Raw genomic sequence first — 24,176 nt, 5'->3', positions numbered from 1 at the left:
GAGATCCAACAATAAAACCTAAACTGTTGCACTTAGATTCATTTTCTGAATACAAAAATACACATTAGAAGAAGTAATTTAAAGATCTGTATTTATCATAGACCTATACACCGAACCAAATACCTTAGAAATGACAGTGTCTAGCCCAGACACAATTATTCTACAGCCAAGTTATAGGGTGCAACCAAATCTGCTTATATGACAGAAACAAGCACCTAGAGTACCTTAAATGAACTTTCATTAAATAAGGATACAGCCCTGGTATGGCCAGTGCCCCAGACCCAAATGAAGAAAGGAAGCATTATCAACAGAACTGATCTCCTGCCATATAGACAGAATCAGGAGTGGGTCTCACTGGTTCTCATCAGCAACTCATGTCGGGGGATCTTAAGAACAATTGCCAAACAACTTCATAAGAAAGATAGAGGGAGATCTTCCCTGAAGCTCCACTCTAAAAATGTTGACAGTCAGCCAATCATTATCCGCTAATTGCGAGAAGCCCCTCAATTAGGACAGCACAAAATTAAACATCCTCCTGCCTGCAGGGAAGGCCGTCTTCACACATCTATTCCGAAAGCAGGAAATTAATGCCAGATCTATGACTCAGCTAACATGGTGTACCTGAACCAGTTCAGCACCATAGGCTTACACTCCCCCCCCCCCCCCCCCAACGACCTGCAGTTATTGAAAAATGATTCTCACTGGGGATGCTGCACATATCACACAACTGCTGGATCACTAACCTTTCAGAAACCTCACTGTATTCTCTTATGTCCCTGATAAGGGGCAAACGTTTGTCACCTAATGTAGCCCCTTATACACTCCTGGGAGTTCTGGTTCACTATAAGCTTGCTGGGTACTCTAATAGCAGACACTTTCAAAACATCCAGTGTGGATTTGCTGGATCACTCATGTTCTTCTGTCATTTCCGTCCGTAATAAAGCAATTTTTGAATCCACCTTTAGATTTCATCTGAGCTAGAGATCACTGAGATACGTTCTTTTCCAAGTTGATGCAAATTGTGTTGCTATTTGCACACAAATACAATTGTATCAATCACAATCAGATGCAGCTTCCCACACTGCATTACACCACCTATGTGACCTTCACTGCCTAATGCACAGCAAAGCAGTATGCTGCTGCAAAATACGTGCGTAACAGTGACAGTGAAGCACACTTTTTATTGACTGTATGCTTCACTGCATGCAACGCAATGGTAGGATAATGTGCAGTATGAATTTACATTCCGTTGCATTCCTACTATACAGGAAATGCAATGCAACATCGCACAGTGAACCGAGCCTAAGCTGTTTTGTGCTATAATGCTGCTAACATGAAGTCACTGGTCGTGCAATAACTTGAGGTGTACAGTGCTTCAAATTCAAATGTCCACTTTGACGCTGTAACTACCAGTATCCTGCCTCATGTACAGTTTGACTCTGCCTGTGTGTTATAAAAAGCAGGTGAATGGAGTAAAGTTATCCCTTTTCTCAAGTACGGTATAAAGTTGTTTTAAGCAGAACATGAATTTCAAACATCCCTGAGCATGGTTCATCAAATGCCACTACAGGGCACAGCAGCAGCTTAGGCCATACCTAACCTGGTTGATCCTAGTGACAGATACAGCTGGAATTAACATTTACACCATATAACCATATATTGTACAGCTAGATCGGGGTAGGGAACCTATGGCTTGGGAGCCAGATGTGGCTCTCTTGATGGCTACATCTGGCTCACATACAAATCAGTAGGGGTTGATTCACTAAGCTATACTGCTCAAGCAGCACGGCTTAGTGTGGCAGCGCAAGTAACATTTTCAAAGCCGGCACGCTACTGCTGTAGCATGCTCTACTAACTTACTCGTGGTACCCCAAAACTAACGGCTGTTCCAATTGTCCCACCCTGGACCCTGTCAGGTCCAGTGACTTTGTAGGACAAGATCCCCACACTTTGATTGGCCCAACAGGCTGCGGGTCACTTGACAAGCAGCCTATTGGGCCAAAGTGCGGGGATCTCGTCCTACAAAGTGAATCAACCTCCAAGTCAGCTAGCTAATAGTACAAGCTGTTAGTCGGTATTTCTCCTGTCTGGCTCTCGGGGGAAATTGCTGATGTTGCTGAAACCCAAGGGAAGCTGAAGACGTGTCTGACACTTCCGCTGCCCGGCGAATCAACTGTATACACATCAACATAGCAACAAGGTCGTGAGCCCTCTGCTGCGCATGCGCACTGTCCCAGTTTGAAACATATTGTATGGCTCTCACAGAATTACATTTTAAAATATGTGGCTTATATGGCTTTCTCAGCCAACAAGGTTCCTTACCCCTGAGCTAGATGGATAAAATCGTCTTTAATTTACTTTGATGGTTATATTTTGTTTTCTGTGTAACCATGTTTTAATTAATTCCATTAATTTTCACTTCCCAACAGGCTCGAATTGTGTGCAAGATGAAGAGGAGCCCGTTACTGATGGAGACATTCCGTGGCTAAGGCAGTGCCCCAATGAAATCTGTCTTGATGAGACTCCTCTAGACCAAACCCCAGAACCAAGCTTGCCTCCAAGCCACCCTGACACCCCTCCAGCTCTTTCATGCTGTCACCTGCGAGATGGAACTCCATGCCCTCCCATTCAGGAAGAGGAAATCCCTTCCCAAGTGGGAACCCCCATTCATGTGCCAGAGTACTCAGAGGAACAGGGACCCACCGAGCCCATCTCTGAGAAAGAACTAAATAACTCTACAACCAGTATAGGATGCATGGAGGAGCCTGTGGATGCAGGGGGGACAAACGAGTCCCCCCATAAAACACGTATGCAAAGGGTAAGACCTTGATGGCAGTCCAGTCTGAAGTCTGGTGTTTTCTCCTTTGTGTGGTTCCTTTTCTTACAGCTCTTTCTGATAACCATTGTGTTCCTTTTGCAGGATGCTGATCCTTTCGTGGTGGCTGTCGTGCTGTTTCTCGATGTTTCGCTCGCATTCCTCATCTCGTATTTTTTGACATGAGATGAAAAAGTGCTCCTTTTTAACTTTCTCACATCATCTCTCCTCCGTGTCGCTCCTTCTCTACCTCTCTATCCCTAATGTTTACATGAAAAGGGCTTTACTCTGTCTCTCCTCCCTCCTCGTGTCTCTCATTGTCTGCCTATGTCCTACAGCCACACTCCTCCCACCCTTCTCTCCAGTGCACATGTCTGCTATGTGTCTGTTCCTCCCTAGGGCGGGGCCTGTGACCACTCAGACAGAGGTGCACATTACACAGGCCTGCCTTATTGTAGGCCAGATAGAATGAGCAGGTGGTGTTGTAGCCCATGCAGCATGGCTGGTCAATGATTGCACTATAAGCTGTTGCCAATCATCAGATGTGATGTTCCATTCTCCTCAGACGTTCACCGTGCAGGATAAGGCCACACAAGCTGCAAGAGCTCTAATGACATCGGCCAAAGTGGCCACTGAGAAATGTAACGTGTTTAATCAGATTTATTATGGCAGAATCATCAACCCCAATAACAAACCACAAAATGGACAATGACTGTTGAAACTGTTCTATCAATTTTTCTATTTCAGTATTTCTGTGCATCTTCCATCACCGCATTGTCTAAATCATATCCTGTTTCTCTCTTTTTCTTCTCAGTATTGGGTATGCTTTTAAAGAATGTGATGATCCAGCTCAGTATATTTGCAAGATTTATTTTCCATTGCAGTATACTTTTCTACCTGTATTTGTCCCTCTTACAGCCTCAAAACCGACCCGGTCATGGTTATGCTGTACCCTTTCCTGCATCACCCTCTTTCCCCTGTCCTGACCCAGTACTTCCCTGCTTTACCATGTGCCCTATCTATCCTTTACTGACTTGCACATGTTGCTTTATGTCCTGTCCAGATGCCTGAACCCTTGCTTTAATCTATTGCCTGTTTTTATCCTTGAATTGCCTTGTGCCCTGTTGCCTCATGCTATATGCCCCTTTTTCAAAGCATGCACTTCACTTCTATTTTGTAGCAGTATTTTGCCTTTGAATGAACCCAAAAGATGCAAAAAAAAGTGATTTTAAAAAAAAGCTAAAATAAACTTACAAAAAACTTTAGAATGGCTGATCTGAAAACTTTATTTTGTGCTATAACTTACTGTAGAAACAAAAATAAATGAATTTGCTGTGGATGAATACTGACTTTAAAGGGATGTTTTACTTAAGTACAAAAATATGAATAATCTATATATCATTGTATAGACAATTTCACTCTGCTGGTGGAATAACTGTTTTGGAAACTTGCTGGAAACCATGGCAACAGGCATAATTTCAAAGACACCCAGAGTTCTCTTCTCTCTGTTTCATTGGTGCAAAAGTTTCCTCAAAGAAGAAGGTACAATTTAATGCTACCCATTGGCCACGTTGACCTGGGTTTACTGCAATGACACATTCCTTCCACAGGGCAGATAGATCTACTGTACATTCAGTATGTATGGATTCTGGAAGGTGTATACATATACTGGGTTTGTGAGTAGTCACTCCAATCTCAGTAACAGGTGCCACATGGCTTTCTCAGTGAAGCATATGGAGGGGTTCATTGGAAAACATTAAAACATCAGACTAATCACAAGTATGTCTGTGTAATGCAGGTTATTCAAACACAAGACAATTTGATATTTATTCTCTTGGATAAAATAAGGAAATATACTTTTAAAGTTAAAAGATAATGTTTAAGGCATAGGTGTGGAACTCCAGTCCTCGGGGGCCATATCCATGTCAGTGCTTAGGATGGACTGAGAAATGGAGAAATGTGTCCTACTTGATGAATCACTCCTGATTCAGTCCCATCAATGAATTTGAGCTGCGCAAAATTCTGATTTTGTCAGAACTGAAATACATCAGTTGCTGTCAGTTATATATCAGTTGTTGTCAGTTATAACTGAAAGGACAACTGATGAGCAAGGTAATGTCCATATTTCCCTATGGCTCAAGTGGGCGATAATGCAGTTTATCAGTGTGCTGACCTGGAAGCTGTTATGGTGTAATGATCATTTTTAAAATGGAAGATGTAGAATTCCATTGATCACAGTGGACAAACAGGACGTAGGACAGGAGAAAGAGGTCAAGGAGTAGACTACAGGCTAGGTAAGTATGACGTGTGTATGTTTATTTTGGCTTTTCATTTTCAGTTCAGGTTTTCTTTAACCTATTTTGGTTCCTGGACGTAGAAACTACGTCCAGGAACCATGCGCGCTCCCGCGGCCGATCGCGCGCGTGCACGCGCGCTCCCGGCCCGCAGTTCGCTAGCCAGTCAATCAGTGAATCGGGCTATGGAGCCCGATCACTGATTCCTCTCCCCCGCTGAAAAAGCGACAGCTTCTCTCGGAAGCTGCACCTTTTCTGGCTGTTACCTCCTCCATGCGTCGCTCTAAGTGTGTGTTACGCTTAGAGTGACGTCATGTAAACAAACTCATGGCCGCCATCTTGTGGCCAAAAAGTAATACTACAACTAAAAGTTAAAAAAAAATGAAAATCAACACACATTTACATTATAAACATATTGTTTACCTCCCACCCTCCCAAAACTACCCAAATAAAATGTTTAATAAAAAAAAAAACATTACAATAAAAAAAAAAACATGTAAATATTTACCTAAGGGTCTAAACTTTTTAAATATCAATGTAAAGATGAAATATTTCTATATTTTTATTATTTTAAACTTGTAAATAGTGATGGACGCAAAACAGAAAAAATGCACCTTTATTTCCAAATAAAATATTGTCGCCATACATTGTGATAGGGGCATAATTTTAACGGTGTAATAACCGGGACATATGGGCAAATACAATACGTGAGTTTTAATTATGGAGGCATGTATTATTTTAAAACTATAATGGCTGAAAACTGAGAAATAATCAATTTTTTCCGTTTTTTTCTTATTCTTCCTGTTAAAATGCATTTACAGTAAAGTGGCTCTTAGCAAAATGTACCCCCCAAAGAAAGCCTAATTGGTGGTGGTGGCGGAAAAAACAAGATATAGATCAGTTCATTGTGATAAGTAGTGATAAAGTTATAGGCTAATGAATGGGAGGTGAACATTTCTCAAGTGAAAACGACGGAACGCGAATGGGTTAAGGTATTCAGCTACAAAATGACTTGTGTAGCGATGACCTGTTGTAAACATTTGAGTAACCATTTTATATGCTCTCATTCATTAGAGTATGTTCTCTGATGGATGTTCTCCTTAACCAATCTGATTATATATGAAAGGTACTTGTAGACAATTATAATCATCTTATCAATCAAATACAGCATGGTCTGATAAGGAAACAATCCTATACATTATCCCCGGGCTTGTTCATCTTGGATGAAAAAGTTATCACCTGCATGGATTTCCTAGCAGATTGCCATTGTCTCCAAGGCCAGCATCAGAAGTACAAAGAATAATCATCTACTATGTGACCCGCAACATGATTCTGCATGTTTATATTATCAATTTAACTCTAAATCTGAATTCTGTAATTTTTTTTAATATCTACACTGTCTCCCTTTCCCCTGAACATCTGAGAGGCATAGGTGTGCTAAATAAAGGTGTCTCCAATTACCTTTTTTAGATCCAAAGGCTACATGTTAGCAGCCTGGGTCGGCTTTAGGTTACAAGGTGGCCTGTTCAAATATGTGCAATGATTTCACAATCCAACAGAGGTATTGCCATGTTCTGAGAATCCAGGGCACTGAGCAGAAATGGCGAGGGAATTTTGCAATGCATGTCACCATGATTTAGATTGTGAGTGGGGCAAAACAATGGGCATTACATAAAAGTGAACAAAATTAGTAGAGATGTAACAAAAAATCAGTGGGTACCCCCACAAAATTTTCTTGGGGCCCCCTTCTACATTACTAACAGCCATATGAGACGTAATAAACTAGACAGTGTAAACAGATAGTCATGTAATGTCCTTTTTTACCGCAACCAGAAATCTTAGATCATAATTAGACAGCATGTCCCTGTAAATAACAATTAGGCCGCATGTCCTCCTAAAAAGTACTTTCGGCAAACAATGCCGTTTGTCTCCTAAGCATCGATGTTTAATTGTGCCTACAAAAAGAACACACCTTACTCGGTTGGTATTTTACTCTGCTGTTCCTGCAGTCTCAAGCCAGGACCTCCACAAGGGCCCATAGGTCTGTAGCTATACCACTAGATGTCAGGATACCACCTCTGCTCCTTCAGACTTCTGTTGTGAAGTATAATTCCCTTACACAGCTTGCCATGTAAGTTCAGCTATGTGAATGTTGCTGGGTGCATCGGGTGATCAGGGCTAATTCAACTCTTGTCAGAATACAGAAAGTATGGAAAGGAATCATCACCGTCAAAATATTCACATTTTGTTGCTTTGCAGCCTGTAATAAAGTCACACAGAAAATCATATGAAGACACACAGAAAAACATAATTTTTCCAGCTTCACATACTCAATGCAACTTATAAGGATATAATAGCAACACATCCCCTGATGAGTTGGATGACAAAACGCATTGGGCGTGGCTTAAGAGCAGGAAGTGATCAGCTGGATGCTGTGGAGGAGCCATCCTCCATTTTATATGCTTGATTTTACAGTCCAATTGTGGATAGTACTACTTTTATGCAAATACATTTTGATAGTTTTACACTATAATGAGTTCTTTAGCCTCTAGGTCAGAGCTCCCCAACCCTGCCCTCAAGCCCCACCAACAGTACATGTTTTGCAGGAAACCACAAACATTCACAGGTGAGGTAATTAGCGTCTCAGCAGAGCTGATTAACTACCTCTGTGGAATTCCACAAACCATGCAGTGTTGGTGGGCCTTGAGGACAGGGTTTGGGAACACTGCTCTAGGTGAAGTATTACTGCCTGAAGTGTGTGGAAACAAAAGGCAGAGGGAGATAGGGGCAATGCATATGAGCTGTCTGGGCAGCCAATCATATAGGTGTAGGTGAGTGCATTTCCTGCCGGTGGTGGGCGCACTGGATACAGGCTGGTGATCCCCTAGCAAACATGGTCTATTATTCTAGCCAATGGTGGTGGTAATCTTACAGTTCAACAGTGTGCAGTATTAATTTGTCTCTCTTTTCTTCCAAGGGATATGTTATCTCTTTTCTTACGAGGGAAACTGTACTACACCTGGAGTTGGAGAGACAAGAGGATCCTTGCCGTGACTATTTGATATTGACCAGAACTGTAATTCTATTACTTGTGCAGATTAAGTACAGTATAAATGGGGCATTTTATATGGTAGCGCGCTTTTATGGTATATTCTGGTTTATAATAGCAACAGTTCAGAGAAAAAAAACAGTCATTGAGATGAGATACTTCTCTACCAACTTAGCACATCTAGACTGCACAATATTTGCCCACACTTCCTTACAGACCTAAGCTCATTCAGATTGCATGGTGACTGTTGATCAACTGCAATCTTGAAGTCATCCCACAGGTTTTCAAAAAGATTTAAGTCTGGGCTCCGACTAGGATATTTTTCTTCAGCCACTGTGTGGTCAGTTTCGCAGTATGCTTCAGTTCATTGTTATATTGGACAGTGAACCTTCTTCCCACTGACAATCTAGCTGAGGGAAACAGTGTTCCTCAAGAATTTGACAGTTTTTTGCACGATTCTTTTTTTTATTTTTTATTTTTACTCATCACATCAAGTTTATTGAGGAATATTGACAAAATTTGGCATAAGTTAAAATAACAGAATGAGAGCTACAATGTCAGGGCCGGCCCTAGGTTTCACAGCGTCCTGAGCAAAACCTGATTTTGGTGCTCCTGTACCTGTGTTTGTGTACCTGTGTTTGTGTACATCCTCTTCGTATGTACACACACACACACAGGACCATATGCAATTCAACTTTTCTCCTGAGTTACCTCCTAGGACAGTGGTTCCCAACCTTTTTGAAGTTGTGACACATCACACCAAATGCTCTGATCTCCGTGACACATCACATATGTATAATAGAAAAATACAAATAACCACAAAATGGATGGAAAGAGTGCATTATCCTGAATACACTTAAGAATGAAGGCTAGAAACTTTCAGGAATATTAATAAAAACTATCGGTGGGACAGTTAGACCCCCCCTCCCAAATTGGCATGATAGCAGAGCACCAACAATTTCCACCACATGTTATAGCTGCAGTGCGTCATCCCTCCCCCCCCCCCCCCCCCCAAAAAAAAAATGCCCTCAGACTCAGTATAGGTAGGTAGCCAGGTATAGGTGCCCCCAGTATAGGATCTCATGTGTAGGTGCCCTCAATATAGGTAGCTAAGCATAGGTGCCCCCAGTATAGGAAGTCAGGTGTAGGTCTCCCCCCATAGGTAGCCAGGCATCACTGCATCCAGTATGGTAGCCAGGTGTTGGTTCCCTCAGTATAGGTAGCGAGGAATAGGTGCCCTCCCTTCATTAGATAACCAGCTCTAGGTGCCCGCTTGGAAGCCGGCACCCTGAGCGACCGCTCGGGTCGCTCAGGTCAAAGGCCGGCTATGTACAATGTCATTATCATACTGGTGCAAAAATACTCAATACAGCTGACAATTAGACATATGCTTATTAAGGGAAACACTTATTGTGAGTGATAACTAATTCAAAACACACAACCAGTTGACACCTTGCACTTTGATTACAACAAAAGAGAGCGAGTCAAAGGACAACCTTAGGTCAGAAATGTATGGCCAAATAAGTAACCAGTTGGGACACTTGTATGCCTCAGACATGTTGAGAGGTTAGACCAGGCATGGGCAAACTTGGCCCTCCAGCTGTTAAGGAACTACAAGTCCCACAATGCATTGCAGGAGTCTGACAGCCACAGTCATGACTCATAAAGGCAAATGCATTGTGGGACTTGTAGTTCCGTAACAGCTGGAGGGCCGAGTTTGCCCATGCCTGGGTTAGACACTGGTTCCAAGCTAACCAAATGTTATTAAATCTGGAAAGGATCCCCTATGTTCATATACAGTCTTAATTTTCGATAGAGAACGGATCCACTTGGTGCAGGTGGAGACAATGGGACGTATCCAGAACCTGGCAAGAATATTCCTAGTGAGGTGAAGAGTTTGTTAAAGAAGGGCTGTGGAATTTGTCCCACCATTTGTCCCAGTATCTAGGAGGAGGTTCAGGAGACAGACTCTAGGGCTGCATGGTATTGGAGTTCCCATCACATCATGCATGAATTTAGTTATCTGAAGCCAATAAGTGTGTACTGGAGGACACTCACAAATCATGTGAAAGAACGTACCTGATACAGATGAACATTTGGGAAACAAAGTCTTGGGGCTATACTTGGAAAGGATAACCGGGGTAAGGAAGGACCTATGTACAAAGTACAAGTAAATTAGTCTATCTGATAAATGAGGAGACTTGAAGTGCATGGATAATAACTTTTCTCATTCTTCCTCTGTTATATCCCCCACGTCTCGGGCACAGGTAGATTGTTTATTATACCCTCGGTTACTAGCGTTGGGTAACACTAGGGAGTTATATAATGCAGAAATTAACTTATTTGGGGAGGGTCCAGAAATAATGTTTAAGATATCGAGTCGAACAGAACAGGGGGTGTCAATGAGTGACGCCCCATTCATTTATACTTTTCTAGTGACTAGTGTCAGTGAAACAGTGCAAAACGGCGCAGGGAAATTTGTGCGCACCATGTGCCACTATAGGCTGTAATATGAATTACGGGTATAGCGGTGCTCAGACAGCAATTTGGGCACTTTCAAAACACTGTGCTGATTACTTTTCCTGTTTGGCCCCAGAATCTTCACGGTACATTTTGGCAAGTCTCATTCAAGACTTAATTTGGTTTTCCTTGAGTAGTGTTTTTTTTCTCGCAAGTCTCCCATATAAGCACCATTTGTGGAGCACTTGTGATCTTGTGATATTGTTGTCCCATGCATACAATGAACACTTTGCAATACATTTCTGTAACTGCTTTAACCCTGCCATAGGCTTCTTGGTAGCTCCTCTGGCCAGTTTTCTTTCTCCTCTTCCTTTTGATCAGTTTTGAGGGATGGTCAGAAGGGTCCTGCTAGTAACAACACTTTCTGCATTTTAATTAAAGAATTATTGTGATTCTAGAGATTGATAAAGCATTTTTTTTCTTTGTACTCCTGACTTGCCCATCCACAACTTTATCCCTAAGATCTTTTGACAGTGCCTTGCCATCCATAGTTGATTGTTTGGTTTTAATTGCACTAGCAGCACTGGGGTGTCCCAAGAACAAGCGCTGTTAAAACAGCGCAGAAGGATTTGGGCGCAGCCAGCGCTACCAAAGGCCGTAGTAGGAATTACGGGTATAGCGGCGCACAGTGATTAACTTCAGTGCTGTCAGAAGACAGAGCTTAAGTTACTTTTACAACACTCCAAGAGAAGAGACCCAGCACCGTCTTCAAATGTATGTCAAGATCTTTATTTTTAAAGCATCAAAGACATAAAAAGGGCAAGTCTGTGCGACGTTTCGACAAGCCCTCTGAATACATTCAAGTTCAAACGGCTTTAAATAGTACTTGCTCCACTAAGGAGCCAATCAGAATGGTCTGGACGCCCTGTCGTCAACCAATCAGCTCAGACTGGCCGCCGCTATTAGGGAGAGTGGGATAATTTTCATTTTGTGTTTTTTTCTGTGGCGTTCGGTGTCTGGCCGCCACTTTGGGTGGCCACCAGACATCGAGCGGACGTTTTTAACATTTTTAAATTTTTTTTCTTTTAATAATTTGTGATTTATTCTGCATCGTTTACATCAAACCAATTAAGGGAAAGGAGCATGTCCATTTTTATGCTTGAAAAGGCAAATTTTATGCGTTACCGGAATAGGAGATTGGATTGTAACATCTATGTCCTAGACGATTTATGCTTCCGGGTTTTTTTACGTGTACGTTTTTACGCATGCGCATTGCTATAGCCACATGCATATTTTCATTGCGGATTTAAGCATGCTTCAGTTATATGACTTTTTCATTCAGGACATGCTCTGCCGTCATTGATCGGCGCTCCAGTGGCCTTTTTAAAGTGATTGGAGCATAAAAATAGATGCAGTTCCCCATCAGGTCCTCCACTGTATGGGAGGGTTTATATGCAGGAACTTAGCCTGATTGGTTGACGACAGGGCGTCAAGACCATTCTGATTGGCTCCTTAGTGTAGCAAGTACTATTTAAAGCCATTTGAACTTGTATGTATTCAGAGGGCATGTCGGCTTGAAAAAGAGAGGAGGCTCCTCTCGAAACGTTGCACAGACTTGCCCTTTTTATGTCTTTAATGCTTTAAAAATAAAGAGCTTGAAATACATTTGAAGACGGTGCTGGGTCTCTTCTCTTGGAGTTTCTACTTGCTGTTCCTGGTGGCAGAGGGACAACGACCAAAAGCACGTCGCATCTGGATTGTTGGGTGCTGCCTTTTACCACTTGTCTACTACTTTTAAAACACTGTAATTCGTCCGCCAGCGATAGCAGGCAGTTAGCTTGATATGCAATGGAGAAGGTGATTGTTTATACCTGATTGTGCTTACAAGTATTTAAAAAAAAATAGTAAGGGGGGGGGGGGGGGGGGGTTGGGGGTCATATTTTATCTATTTCAGCAATTCTGTTTTTTTTCGGTTGTTTTTTTGTTTTGTATTTTTTTTTTTAGAAATGTTGCTATTATAACTTTCATTTGGCTGTATTAAATTGTAATGTATAAATACACCTGTGAAATGTATTTTTGTTGGAGTCTTTATTTTAGGCTACAAAGCAAAAGTATGGATATTTCTAAAGAGGATTCTGTTTTTTGTACTCACTGTTTGTACACACAATCAGACACAGATAATATAAGATGTGGCTACAACGCATTCTGCTGACCTACTCATCCAGAGGCTACAGAAGGAGAAGTTGGGGTCAGAGACTATTACACAGAACTCCCGATGAATGGCAGATACACTGCACAATCTCATGAAAGCAATTACATTTTATAATAGGCTATCTGATTCAAGTCTAGCAACATTTAAAGCTGTATGTGTCCTTTTCCTTAATAGGAGATTCAGTGTAAACCACAACTACCTTGAATAAAGGAGCTTGGCAGTTGCCAGCAGCACCTCCTGTGGATGAATCAGACACAGTGTATTAGCCAAATATCTTACTAAACTTGTATACTTAGCTAAGTATTTGTTCACTTTTTTTTGCAATTTGGTTTGTGAAAATATGTCCTGCAGCATTTAAAGGGAAGGTTCAGGGAGGGGAGTGAAAAAATAAAAATCAATTTCCACTTACCTGGGGCTTCCTCCAGCCCGTGGCAGGCAGGAGGTGCCCTCGGCGCCACTCCGCAGGCTCCCGGTGGTCTCCGGTGGCCGACCCAACCTGGCCAGGCCGGCTGCCAGGTCGGGCTCTTCTGCGCTCCAAGGCCCGGCACTTCTGCGTCCCACGCAGCCGCGCTGACGTCATCGGGCGTCCACCGGGCTCTACTGCGCAGGCGCAGTAGAGCCCGGCAGACGTCCGATGACGTCAGCGCGGCTGCGTGGGACGCAGAAGTGCCGGGCCTTGGAGCGCACAAGAGCCCGACCTGGCAGCCGGCCTGGCCAGGTCAGGTCGGCCACCGGAGACCACCGGGAGCCTGCGGAGCGGCGCCGAGGGCACCTCCTGCCTGCAACGGGCTGGAGGAAGCCCCAGGTAAGTGGAAATTGATTTTTATTTTTTCACTCCCCTCCCTGAACCTTCCCTTTAAGTTGCATCTGGCACTGCAGATTAATAATTAAAAAGTATTCTATCTTATCTTGAGTAAACAGTAAAGGCTGCATCTGAGCAGCTTTAAAGATAACCTTAAAGGAGTTTATCAGGCTTTTCAAAGAAAATAAGTGATACTTACCGGGGGCTTCGTCCAGCCCCAAGCTCCCAGCATGTCCCTCGCCACAGCTCTGCCCGCAGCCGTTCGCCGCCGCTGCCTCCAGGTCCCTGGTGATGACATCAGGCTGACCTGGAGGTCGGCCTGTACTGCGCCTGCGCGAGCGGTGCTGTCAATCACCGCCATGTCCACCGGAGCGTACTACGCTGGCACATAACTACTGCGCCTGCGCAGTATGCTCCGGTCCACGTGGCGGTGATTGACAGGTCGGCCTGAATGGCTGCGGCTGTGAATGGCTGCGGGAAGAGCTGCGGTGAGGGACATGCTGGGAGCTTGGGGCTGGACGAAGCCCCCAGTAAGTATCACTTATTTTCTTTGAAAAAGCCTTGAGAACTCCTTTAACCGAGTACAAAAAAAATAAAGTTTCACTTACCTGGGGCTTCCACCAGCCCCCTGCAGATGTCCTGTGCCTGCTCTGGGAAAAACTGATCCTCCAGTCCACTGCAGCCAGCTAGTTTCGTTGAGCCAGTGCACCTGATCGCGCTCCTGTCGCCGTGGCTGTCCTGTGCAGGACCGAGGGACGCAGCCACGCAGGCGCACTGGCCCAACGACTGTAAGAGAAACTTTTTTTTTGTTGTTCTCAGTTAAGGTTCACTTTAAGCTATGTACACATTTTCAAACACTGCCAACTGCAGGCAAAGATGGATTTATACTTTTTGTGCCCCTAGGCCAAGTATACTCTGGCTCCCCTTTCTAGTGCAGTAGCACCCCTGCCATTCCATGTGCAGCCCCTCTTCCATATATATTATCCATGTACAGCAGTCCCTTTCTTTCATTAACAACTCCATTGAGCATCAGTTTCCCCTTTTCATGTTTTGCTCCCCAATACCAGCCTCCTCTTTCATATGTAGCTACCACTCTTCCATGTCCAGGTGCCCTTGTGGCTTTTCTAGAAATCCGGCCTTGCCCGCAGGGATCCAAACTTTATCCCTTGGGTGGTTGAAGTGATTGAGTGAAGTTTGGGACCTAATGCTGTACAGAGGTTTTGCAATGGTGGGGGAGGAAGGGCAACGAAGTGGCATGGAGCAGGAGTGGTAAGGAGGGAGAACAATCGATCTGGCCAAGGTTCAGGTGAGATGATCCGGCAGTTTCGATTTCTCTCGCTGACGGGAATGGGGAGGATTGGAGGTCATTATACACATGCTTGATTTTCAGCAGAGGCAGCCCCAGATAGCCAAAAACCATTTTAAGGTGGCCACACACTATACATTTTTTTTATAGGCATGCCTTTAATAAATAATTGACACACGCAATCTTTCTTCTTTTCTTTAAAATATGTTATATTTGTATGTCTTTCATATCCGCCATGCACTTCCACAGGCTTGTGGCGTCAATAAGAAAATAGGAATGACGGTAGGAATACAGATGAAGAAAGTAGGACAGCCAGCTACACAGAATGAGTCAGAATGAAACTGAAGACCCCATTCCAGGCACAATTGTTTTCTTAGATCTCTGTAGGCACTCGGCTCCAGAGCTTGTTTTTATCTGTCTACAAGCATTTTATTAGCTAATTGTAACGTTTGCGGAACCGTTTTCGTGGTCAGCGCACAAGATGCGCACTGACACAACGAAAACCCTCCACAAGCGTATAATTAGGTGAACCCAGGCTAGGTGCAATGCACCAGCAGAGGGCAACTCCCACCGGCAGATGGCTCTGTGGAGTGCAGACAAGCACAGCCTCTGCACGGCCACAAATGCCAGATGGGAATTGTACAGATCTAAGACAATGCGGGGCTGAACAGCCCTTAAAGAGAAGAGGACAGAGATAGACTAAATGTGTGTTCCCCAAACTAGTCGCCACCCAGCGACGGTGAACACACATTCGCAGAAACAAAGTATGAACGTGATCGCGAGAGAGGCGATCGCCAGAAGTGACACAAGACTGATCAGAACAGAACACAAGAGTAGCAAAGGCACAGCAAACGACAATGAGAAAATAACGAAAATAACAAACGTTAACTAAACGCGAACACCACACTCATTCGCAACAGCGAACGCGTTTACAGCGCGATCTCCGCATGTTAAGCGCAACAGAGACAAGCACACCTAACTAACCACTGACAGACAAACATGAAACATAGGACGTGAGCGCTTGCTTAACGGTTACCTCACCGAGCCTACAGCAAGCGTTCGTATCAGACAAGACAGACAAACGGAAAACAGGAATAAGAGAGGAAAGATCCACTGCTCTTTCCATCAGAACGAGTGCGATCCGGGTTCAGGAACAGGCTAGGAAAGATCCACTGCTCTTTCCGCCACAGCGAGTGCGACATGGGTTCAGGAACAGGATAGGGAAGATCCACTGCTCTTTCCGCCAGAGCGAGTGCGATCCGGGTACAGGAACAGGATAGCAGATCAGAAGGATCCACAGCCGCTACCGCTAGGGGCCAGTGCAATCCAAACACGACAGACAGATGAGGTAGCCGGTAGCAACCGCTGCTCCAGCTTACACTCCAAGAACATAGATCAGAAGTATCCACTGCCGCTACCGCTAGAGGCTAGTGCAATCCAAACAAGACAGACAGATGAGGTAGCCAGTAGCAACCGCTGCTCCAGCTTACACTCCAAGAACATAGATCAGAAGGATCCACAGCCGCTACCGCTAGAGGCTAGTGCGATCCAAACGAGACAGACAGATGAACAGAAGGGGCTACCAGTAGCCACCGCTGCTCTGGTTAGCATCCCCAGACAGACTGAACGATTTCCTGACGACCACCGTGGCGATAGGACAATCGCAGCAGAGAGGCAATACAGACAAAACAGATAGCAACCTAACTGCACTAGGGAAGCTGCCTAGTGCAGTCCCAAGAATTACTCTAAGATAACTTTAACAAGCAATAGCTTAAGACACTCTAGGAGTGTTTCAACAAACCCAGGCTAGGTGCAATGCACCTAGCCAAGGACTCTGGGAAAACATGGCTTTTATATTGCCAGCCTACAAAGGAGGCAGCTAGGTGATTTGCATAACCAATGTATGCAAATTCCTCAGCAGCAGAGCAGATCAGAAACTTGCAAAGGAAAGACAGGTCTCTCTTACAGAGACCTGCAGCCCACAGACTAGAGGAATGGTCAAACAGCTGTCTGCCTGTGCAGCTAGCTAAGCGGATCATTACACTAATACAGCTGGCCAATAAAATGATAATATATATGGATTTCATGTAAATTTAATGCAAGTCCAGAACACTGGAGCTTAATCTGGCAAACCTTGTATGGATTTTTAACCATTGTTTACTACTGGGTATTTAATATTTTGTATGCGGCTTGGAATTGAACCAATCAGATGCACTTCCTGCCGATTTTTATTGGCCCATTTTCAAGCTGCATACAGTTTGCATTAAATTTGTGTGAAATTCAGAATTATTAGCGCCTCATTGGTTATCTCAGGCAATAAAAGTAGAATGGCTAGACCAGGGTTGTCGAACTCCAGTCCTCAAGGGCCTAGGTCCTCACACATTTTTGGCCCAGCTCAATGTAATTGATGGGAATCAGGAAATGTGTGGATCATCAAGTAGAACACATTTCTCTATTTCTCTGTCCATACTAAACACTGGCATGGATATGGCCCTTAAAGACTGGAGCTCGCAATCTCTTCTGACATATTCAGTCTCTGCCTTCCCCCTTTGTAGTGTGATGACACCCAGGCATTAGCCGCAGCTTCCTCCACAGAGCTTGAAAGCTTTATTACTTCAAGCCAGAGGATCAAAGACAGAATTTTTAGCTGAAGGAGCCACAGTGGAAAAAAGATTTACAAACAGAAGAAGAATACAGATGGAAATAAAAGAGTATTGATGAAAAGAAGAGAAATACAGTGGGATGCGAAAGTTTGGGCAACCTTGTTAATTGTCATGATTTTCCTGTATAAATTGTTGGTTGTTACAATAAAAAATGTCAGTTAAAAATGTCACATAAGAGACACACACGGTGATATTTGACAAGTGAAATGAAGTTTATTGGTTTTAAAAAAGTGTGCAAAAATTGTTTAAACAAAATTAGGCAGGTGCATACATTTGGGCACTGTTGTCATTTTATTGATTCCAGAACCTTTAGAACTAATTATTGGAACTCAAATTGGCTCAGTAAGCCCCGTGACCCCTTACCTAAATACACAGGTGAATCCAATAATGAGAAAGAGTATTTAAGAGGGTCAATTGTACGTTTCCCTCCTCTTTTAAATTTCTTTGAAAAGTAGAAACATGGGGGTCTCAAAAAAACTCTCAAATGACCTGAAGACAAAGATTGTTCACCGTCATGGTTTAGGGGAAGGATACAGAAAGCTGTCTCATATATTTCAGCTGTCTGTGTCCACAGTTAGGAACATATTGAGGAAATGGAAGACAACAGGCTCAGTTCAAGTTAAGTGGAAGACCAAGGTGGTGAAATAACATGATATACATCATTTTGTTTCGATAAGTAGTGATTAAGTTATTGGCGAATGAATGAAAGGAGCGCTGAAAGGTGAAATTTGTTCTGGTCCCCTCAGTGGGCAAGTGGTTAAGCCACCAGCAAGCAAGGAAATATTTAGAATAATCCTGACAATACTTTTTTTTTTACCTACTTCTTTAACCACTTGAGAACCATGGGCTTAAACCCCCCTAGTGACCAGGCCATTTTTTTACAATATAGGCCACTGCAGCTTTAAGGCCTCGTTGCAGGGCTGTACAACTCAGCACACAAGTGATTTCCCCCGTCCTTTTTCTGCCTACCAACAGAGCTCCCTGTTGGTGGGCTTTGATTGCTCCCCCAATGTTAGTTTATTTTTTTGTAAATATTTTTGTGCTTATTTTGTAAATAAATCTGCCTATTTTTATTATAATTTTGGTATCCCTCCCTCCCCACACCAGCGATCGGCTGTCATAGGCTTTAGCCAATGAGAGCTGATTGCGTCCCAGGATTGCAGCGCTGTACTGTGTAAATAGAGGGCAGTTTCGCGTCTAACAGTCTCCCAGCAGCGATTGCTCTGTCATCTAAGCGGTGATGGCGCGCGAGCTCCTGCAAATCCCCGCCCCAGGACTTTACGGCGTTAGGTGGTCCTGGGGCTGCCCATCGGTGTGACGCGGTTGCCAAGTAGTTAAGCAGAGTGCTGAAAAGTTATTTAAAATTATCTCTTGGTGGAAAACTTAGGAGAAAAAGAGAGCTAAATAAGGGCCTATATGTATAAAATCCCCCACCCCCAAATCCTGTAAATGCATTAGTGCAGCAGATGAGAACTGCAACCCTGCTAAGGTCTGGATACAGTTAGGGCTTGTTCACACCTAGGGCTTTTCAAAATCGCCCATAGGGCTCGTTCACACTAAGGATGTTTTTGCCCTTTTTTCAAGCGCAGGCGATTTTCAAAATCGCCCTAAAACCACTTGTGCAATGATTTCCTATGAGAGAGTGCACAGCCGAGCGGTTTGTTTCCGATCCGCTCAGCAAAGCACCGACTGCACCATTTTTGAGGCGATTTTGCCTCAATGGAAGGTATAAGAAAAACGCTCTCAAAATCTCTTTGTGCAGAGATTGTGTGAGCGGTTTAAAGAATAAATACATTGTATTTATTCCTTTCCGGGTCAAAGAGTTCACTTCCTGACTTGCGCCAGGGAGTGAATTACAAAACCGCTCTGAAAAAGCACTTAGAAAAGCACTTTAACAGAAACGCAGTGTGCAGTGGAGCACCTGGGAGGGGGAAAAAAAGCGCACAAAAATGCAAAGCGTTTGTGTTTTTGATTTTAGGTGTGAATGAGGGCTAAAAGCGCTTGTCAATGATTCCCTATGAGAGTGTTCAAATCTGAGCGGTTCGATTCCGATCCGCTCACCAAAGCGCTGCCTGTACAATTTTTGGGGCGATTTGCCTCAAGGGAAGGTATAGCGAAATCGCAAAATGCTTGAAAAAGCGCTTTGTATAGCGATTTCCCCAGCTCTTTTAAGAATAAATACATTGTATTTATTCTTTTCCGGGTCAAAGAACAAATCGCTCCGCAAAAGCGCTTAGAAAATCGCTTTACAAAAAATTGTAGCACGCAGGTAAAAAAATAAAAAAACACTCACAAAATTGCTGGCCTCAGCGGTTGCGATTTTAGATGTGAACAAATCCTTAGTGGATACTCATCCAGCCATCTCAGATTGCACGGACCGCACTGCTGTTTATAGCATTTAGATCTTTATAATATGATAGTAAATCACCTTTCCAATGCAGACTTGCAGTGTATTAAAAGCAGCAAAACACCAGATGTAGAAGGTGTCACGCTCTATTATAAACTGACCACCCAAGTTCATTGTAACAGAATGAATCTGACCGGTGTAGACCCAGCAGATAAGCACTGTGACAGCATAAATAGTCTATAAGCATTCCTGTATACATCACTGACACTGGATAAAATCCAGAGAAGTTAGCAGTTTGCCTCTTCTATGCACTTTTTGCACCTTATTGTTACCCCCGGGAATGATAACTTTTCACTGTTTCAGTGATAGCTGGCACAGAGACAGAAAATGACATGAATTCCAATATATAGTATTATCGTTGCCATTGGCACAGGAGTTGAGTATAAACTCCAGTGAGGAACTCTCCCAGTGCTGAACCTGATAAGGGTTATTGTTACTATTGTGTATTTGTGTAGCACTTGCATCTTCCCCAGTACATAATCATGTCACTAACTGTCTCTCAGGGGAGCTCACAATCTAATTCAGGGCCGGCCTTAGGTTTCACAGCGCCCTGAGCGAAACCTGATTTTTGTGCCCCCTTCATTTTCTTCCCACGTGCATATACACACACATGCATACATAGGCTCATATGCAATTCACCTTTTCTCCTGAGATATCTCCTAGGTCAGTGGTTACCAACCTTTTTGATATCGTGAGACATCATGCTCAGATCTCCGTGACATGTCAGATATGTATAATGGAAAAAATACTATTAACAACCACGAATGGATGGAAAGAGTGCATTATCCTGAATATACCTAAAAATGAAGGCTAGAACCTTTCAGGAATATTAATAAAAACAGTGGGACAGTTAGCCACCACCCTCCATTTAGAATGATACCACAGCACCCACAATTTGCACCACGCATTATAACCGCAGCCCCCCCCCCCCCCCCCCAAAAAAAAATGCCCTCAGACTCAGTATAGGTAGGTAGCTAGGCAGAGGTGCCCCCAGTATAGGATCTCATGTGTAAGTGCCCTCAATATAGGTTGCCAAGCATAGGTGCCCCTGGTATAGGAAGTCAGTTGAAGGTCTCCATCCCACCCATAGGTAGCCAGGCATAGGTGCCTCCAGTATAGGTAGCCAGGTGTTGGTGCTCTCAATAAAATTAGCCAGCTATAGGTGCCCTCAGTATAGGAAATCAGGTGTAGGTGGCCTCAGAATAGGTAACCAGCTATAGGCGCCCCATTGGAAGCCGGCTCCCTTAGCGACTGCTTCAGTCGCTCAGGTCAAAGGCTGGCTATGATCTAATTCCAGAGTCATAGTCTAAAGGTGCTCAATAACAATACAATTTTCAGTGAAGAATCGCCTGACCTATTGGATATATATTCAATTGGAAACAAAATGTCGTAATACAACGATTATTTTGCCATGGACGAACCAATCTGTACTTCTTGTCCATCACAGCCAATTATAAAAACGTTTTTTTCAACTAACTAAATTGTCATTACCCGATCACCATTAGAATTTTTGACAGTCGATTTAGAACATCAATGAGGTATATTTTCTACTAATTTTAACTGCTGATCTGCTTATCTGAATGCTTGGGCAATTCTTTGCTGAAAATTGTACCGATAGTGGGCACCTTAATGTTTCTATTATAGTCTAAAAATTCTTAGCCTTCCTTACATTAACAACAAAAGAAAAAGTGTAAGTTCCACTTTAATGTTTGGCTTTATAAATCAAACCAGTATTACACTGTTTTACTTTTACTGCATTGTGTATGAGGATCCATGTTCTTATTTAAATAAAAGTATTACGGTAGAATGGTGAATGAAGCTCTGGAAATATCTCGGCATGTTAAATTTGCCCTGTCAGTCACAACGCTAGGCTCAATGTGTATATCGATTCTTCTTCAAACAGGAAACGTTTTTTAGATCACCATCTTCTTCCTGAGGCAGTCATTTAACAACAATAACATTATTCGTAAAGCACTTATCTCTCGTAGGACTCAAAGTGCTTCCCATAGGAGTGAATGCGCATTAATGAAAGCTGTGCTGAAATGAAGGTGTTTTTACTGAAAATATCCACTTGTGTGAATGGAATTCCTTCTCTTTAACCGCATAACTCCCAGCAGTACAGGCACTTCTTAGTACCACACCACTTGTTTGATTCTAGCACAGTGATGCTTTCCCTGATCAAAGCTCTCGCTTTCCTGACATAGACACTCCTGGTACCAGGATAGATAAAGCATTGTTATGGTGCCATATGTTTAATCCCACACATTAAACAAAACATATTGTATGAAAATAGCAACATTTAGAAAAAATAGATGTATTTTTTCTCTTTGACACGGCTAGAATTGTTTTTAGATGGTTCATGCACTTTTTATATTAACTATATTAACTGTTATTGCTATTATTAATGTTATTGAACCACTTGACCTCCCCAGGATGAGCATTTACGTCCATGAAAAATACCTCTTCATCTCGCAGGGACGTAGGTACCTCATCCCTTGCCGCCGTGCGCTACTGCTCGCTCCCGCGCTCGTTCTCCTTGCGGATCGTTAGTGGGAAGATCAATGAATGGGAACCCAGTTCCCATTTAATGATCTAAGTCCCCGTGTGAATGGTCGCCTGGCATAGATGAGATGCCTGTGTCATTGACAAAAGTCGATACTTACATGTCCACCCATTACTTCCTGTTTGCGTACTAATAGTATGCAAAGGAAAGTTATGCGTGAGGGCATCTTGTGGCCAAATAGTAAAATTACACCTACACATTTTTTTTAAAGACCTATATTTACCTTTAAAATTAACCCCTTACCTCCCACACTCCCCAAAAGTCACACAAATAAAACTTTTGTGAAAAAACTTAAAAAAATATACAATTAAAAAAATTACATAAATAGTTACCTTAGGGACTGAACTTTTTAAATATGTATGTCAAGAGAGTATAATACTGTTACTTTTTAAATTATGGGCTTGTAATTAGTGATGGATGCAAAACTGAAAAAATACACCTTTATTTCCAAATACAATATCGTCACCATACATTGTACTAGGAAGATATTTTAAACAATAACTGAAACAAATAGGCAAATAGAATGTGTGGGTTTCAATTACAGTAGCATGGATTATTTTAAAACTATAATGGCCAAAAACTGAGAAATAATGATTTTTTTTAATTATTATTCCCATTCTTCTATTTTCTTATTATTCCCAATAAAATGCATTTAGAATAAAATAATTCTTAGCAAAAAGTACCAACCAAAGAAAGCCTAATTGGTGGTGAAAACAACAATGTATAGATCATTTCAGTGTGATAAGTACTGATACAGTTATTGGCAGATGAATGGACGCAACGCTGAAAGGTGAAAATTACTCTGGTTTTAAGTGGAAAACCCTTGGAGGTGAAGTGGTTAAGGTATGTTCTTTCATGAAACTAGGAACTTAGGTTCTTTAAAGCCTGTTTTTGGTTTGTTTGTTTTTTGTTGTTTATTTATTTTTTATTTTTTTGCTTGGAGCTTTATTTGAATGTTTGCCTTGGCTGAGTCTAGGCAGGGCTGGCAGCAGGACATCTCTTGAGCAGAAGAGCTTTAAGAGGACAACCTCCCTCTAGTAATTTCAATCAAGCTAGAAGCCTGGAATCAGCACCAAAGTGAAGTGGCAGATCAAGATGAATAAGGAAGAAAAGGTGCAGGAACCCTTAGGCTTCTTGCACACAGGGACGTTACAGGCGCACGTTAGTGCAGCCTGTAATGCTCCCCCAACGCACAGCAATGTAACACAAGTGGGCTGTTTACACTGCCCACGTTGCGTTACATTGTAACGCAGCAAAGTGCTGCATGCTGTGCGTTCTCCGCGTTAGACTGCTTGCACATGCTCAGTCATGTTGGGGAGGCGGGGAGAGCGGCCGGGCACATGGCTAATTAATATTCACTGCACTCAGTGACGTGCAGTGTTTACTTCCTGGAGCGGCCGCTCTGTGCGGCGATTGGCCGGGCGGGACCACGTGATGCCGCATGCGTCCAAGAGTACGCATCACGGCATCACGGACGCCAGAGTGAGCTGCACAACGCGGCTCACTACGACGTCCACACCAGAGAGCACCAGGCATTGCGTTAGGGGCACGTTATGTGCCCTATAACGCCCCCTAAACGCAACGTCCTGGTGTGTAACTAGCCCT

At 43.1% G+C, this 24,176-nt stretch overlaps 1 protein-coding gene across 1 annotated transcript in view; it reads left to right on the top strand.

Annotated features, from left to right (window-relative positions):
• JPH4 (junctophilin 4) overlaps positions 1 to 4,083 on the top strand; it is a 41,281-nt gene extending 37,198 nt beyond the window's left edge. Inside the window, exons 5-6 of the mRNA XM_068242136.1 lie at positions 2,430 to 2,818; positions 2,921 to 4,083. Coding sequence (XP_068098237.1) covers positions 2,430 to 2,818; positions 2,921 to 3,001 — 470 coding nt within the window. The 3' untranslated portion in view covers positions 3,002 to 4,083. The remainder of the gene's footprint in view (positions 1 to 2,429; positions 2,819 to 2,920) is intronic.
• The last annotated feature ends 20,093 nt before the right edge of the window (positions 4,084 to 24,176 follow it).

Source organism: Hyperolius riggenbachi, chromosome 1, assembly GCF_040937935.1.
Source record: "Hyperolius riggenbachi isolate aHypRig1 chromosome 1, aHypRig1.pri, whole genome shotgun sequence".
Taxonomy (NCBI): Eukaryota; Metazoa; Chordata; class Amphibia; order Anura; family Hyperoliidae; genus Hyperolius; species Hyperolius riggenbachi.
The sequence above is the reverse complement of the archived record's forward strand: the minus strand, read 5'-3'. Positions and strand labels throughout refer to the sequence as shown.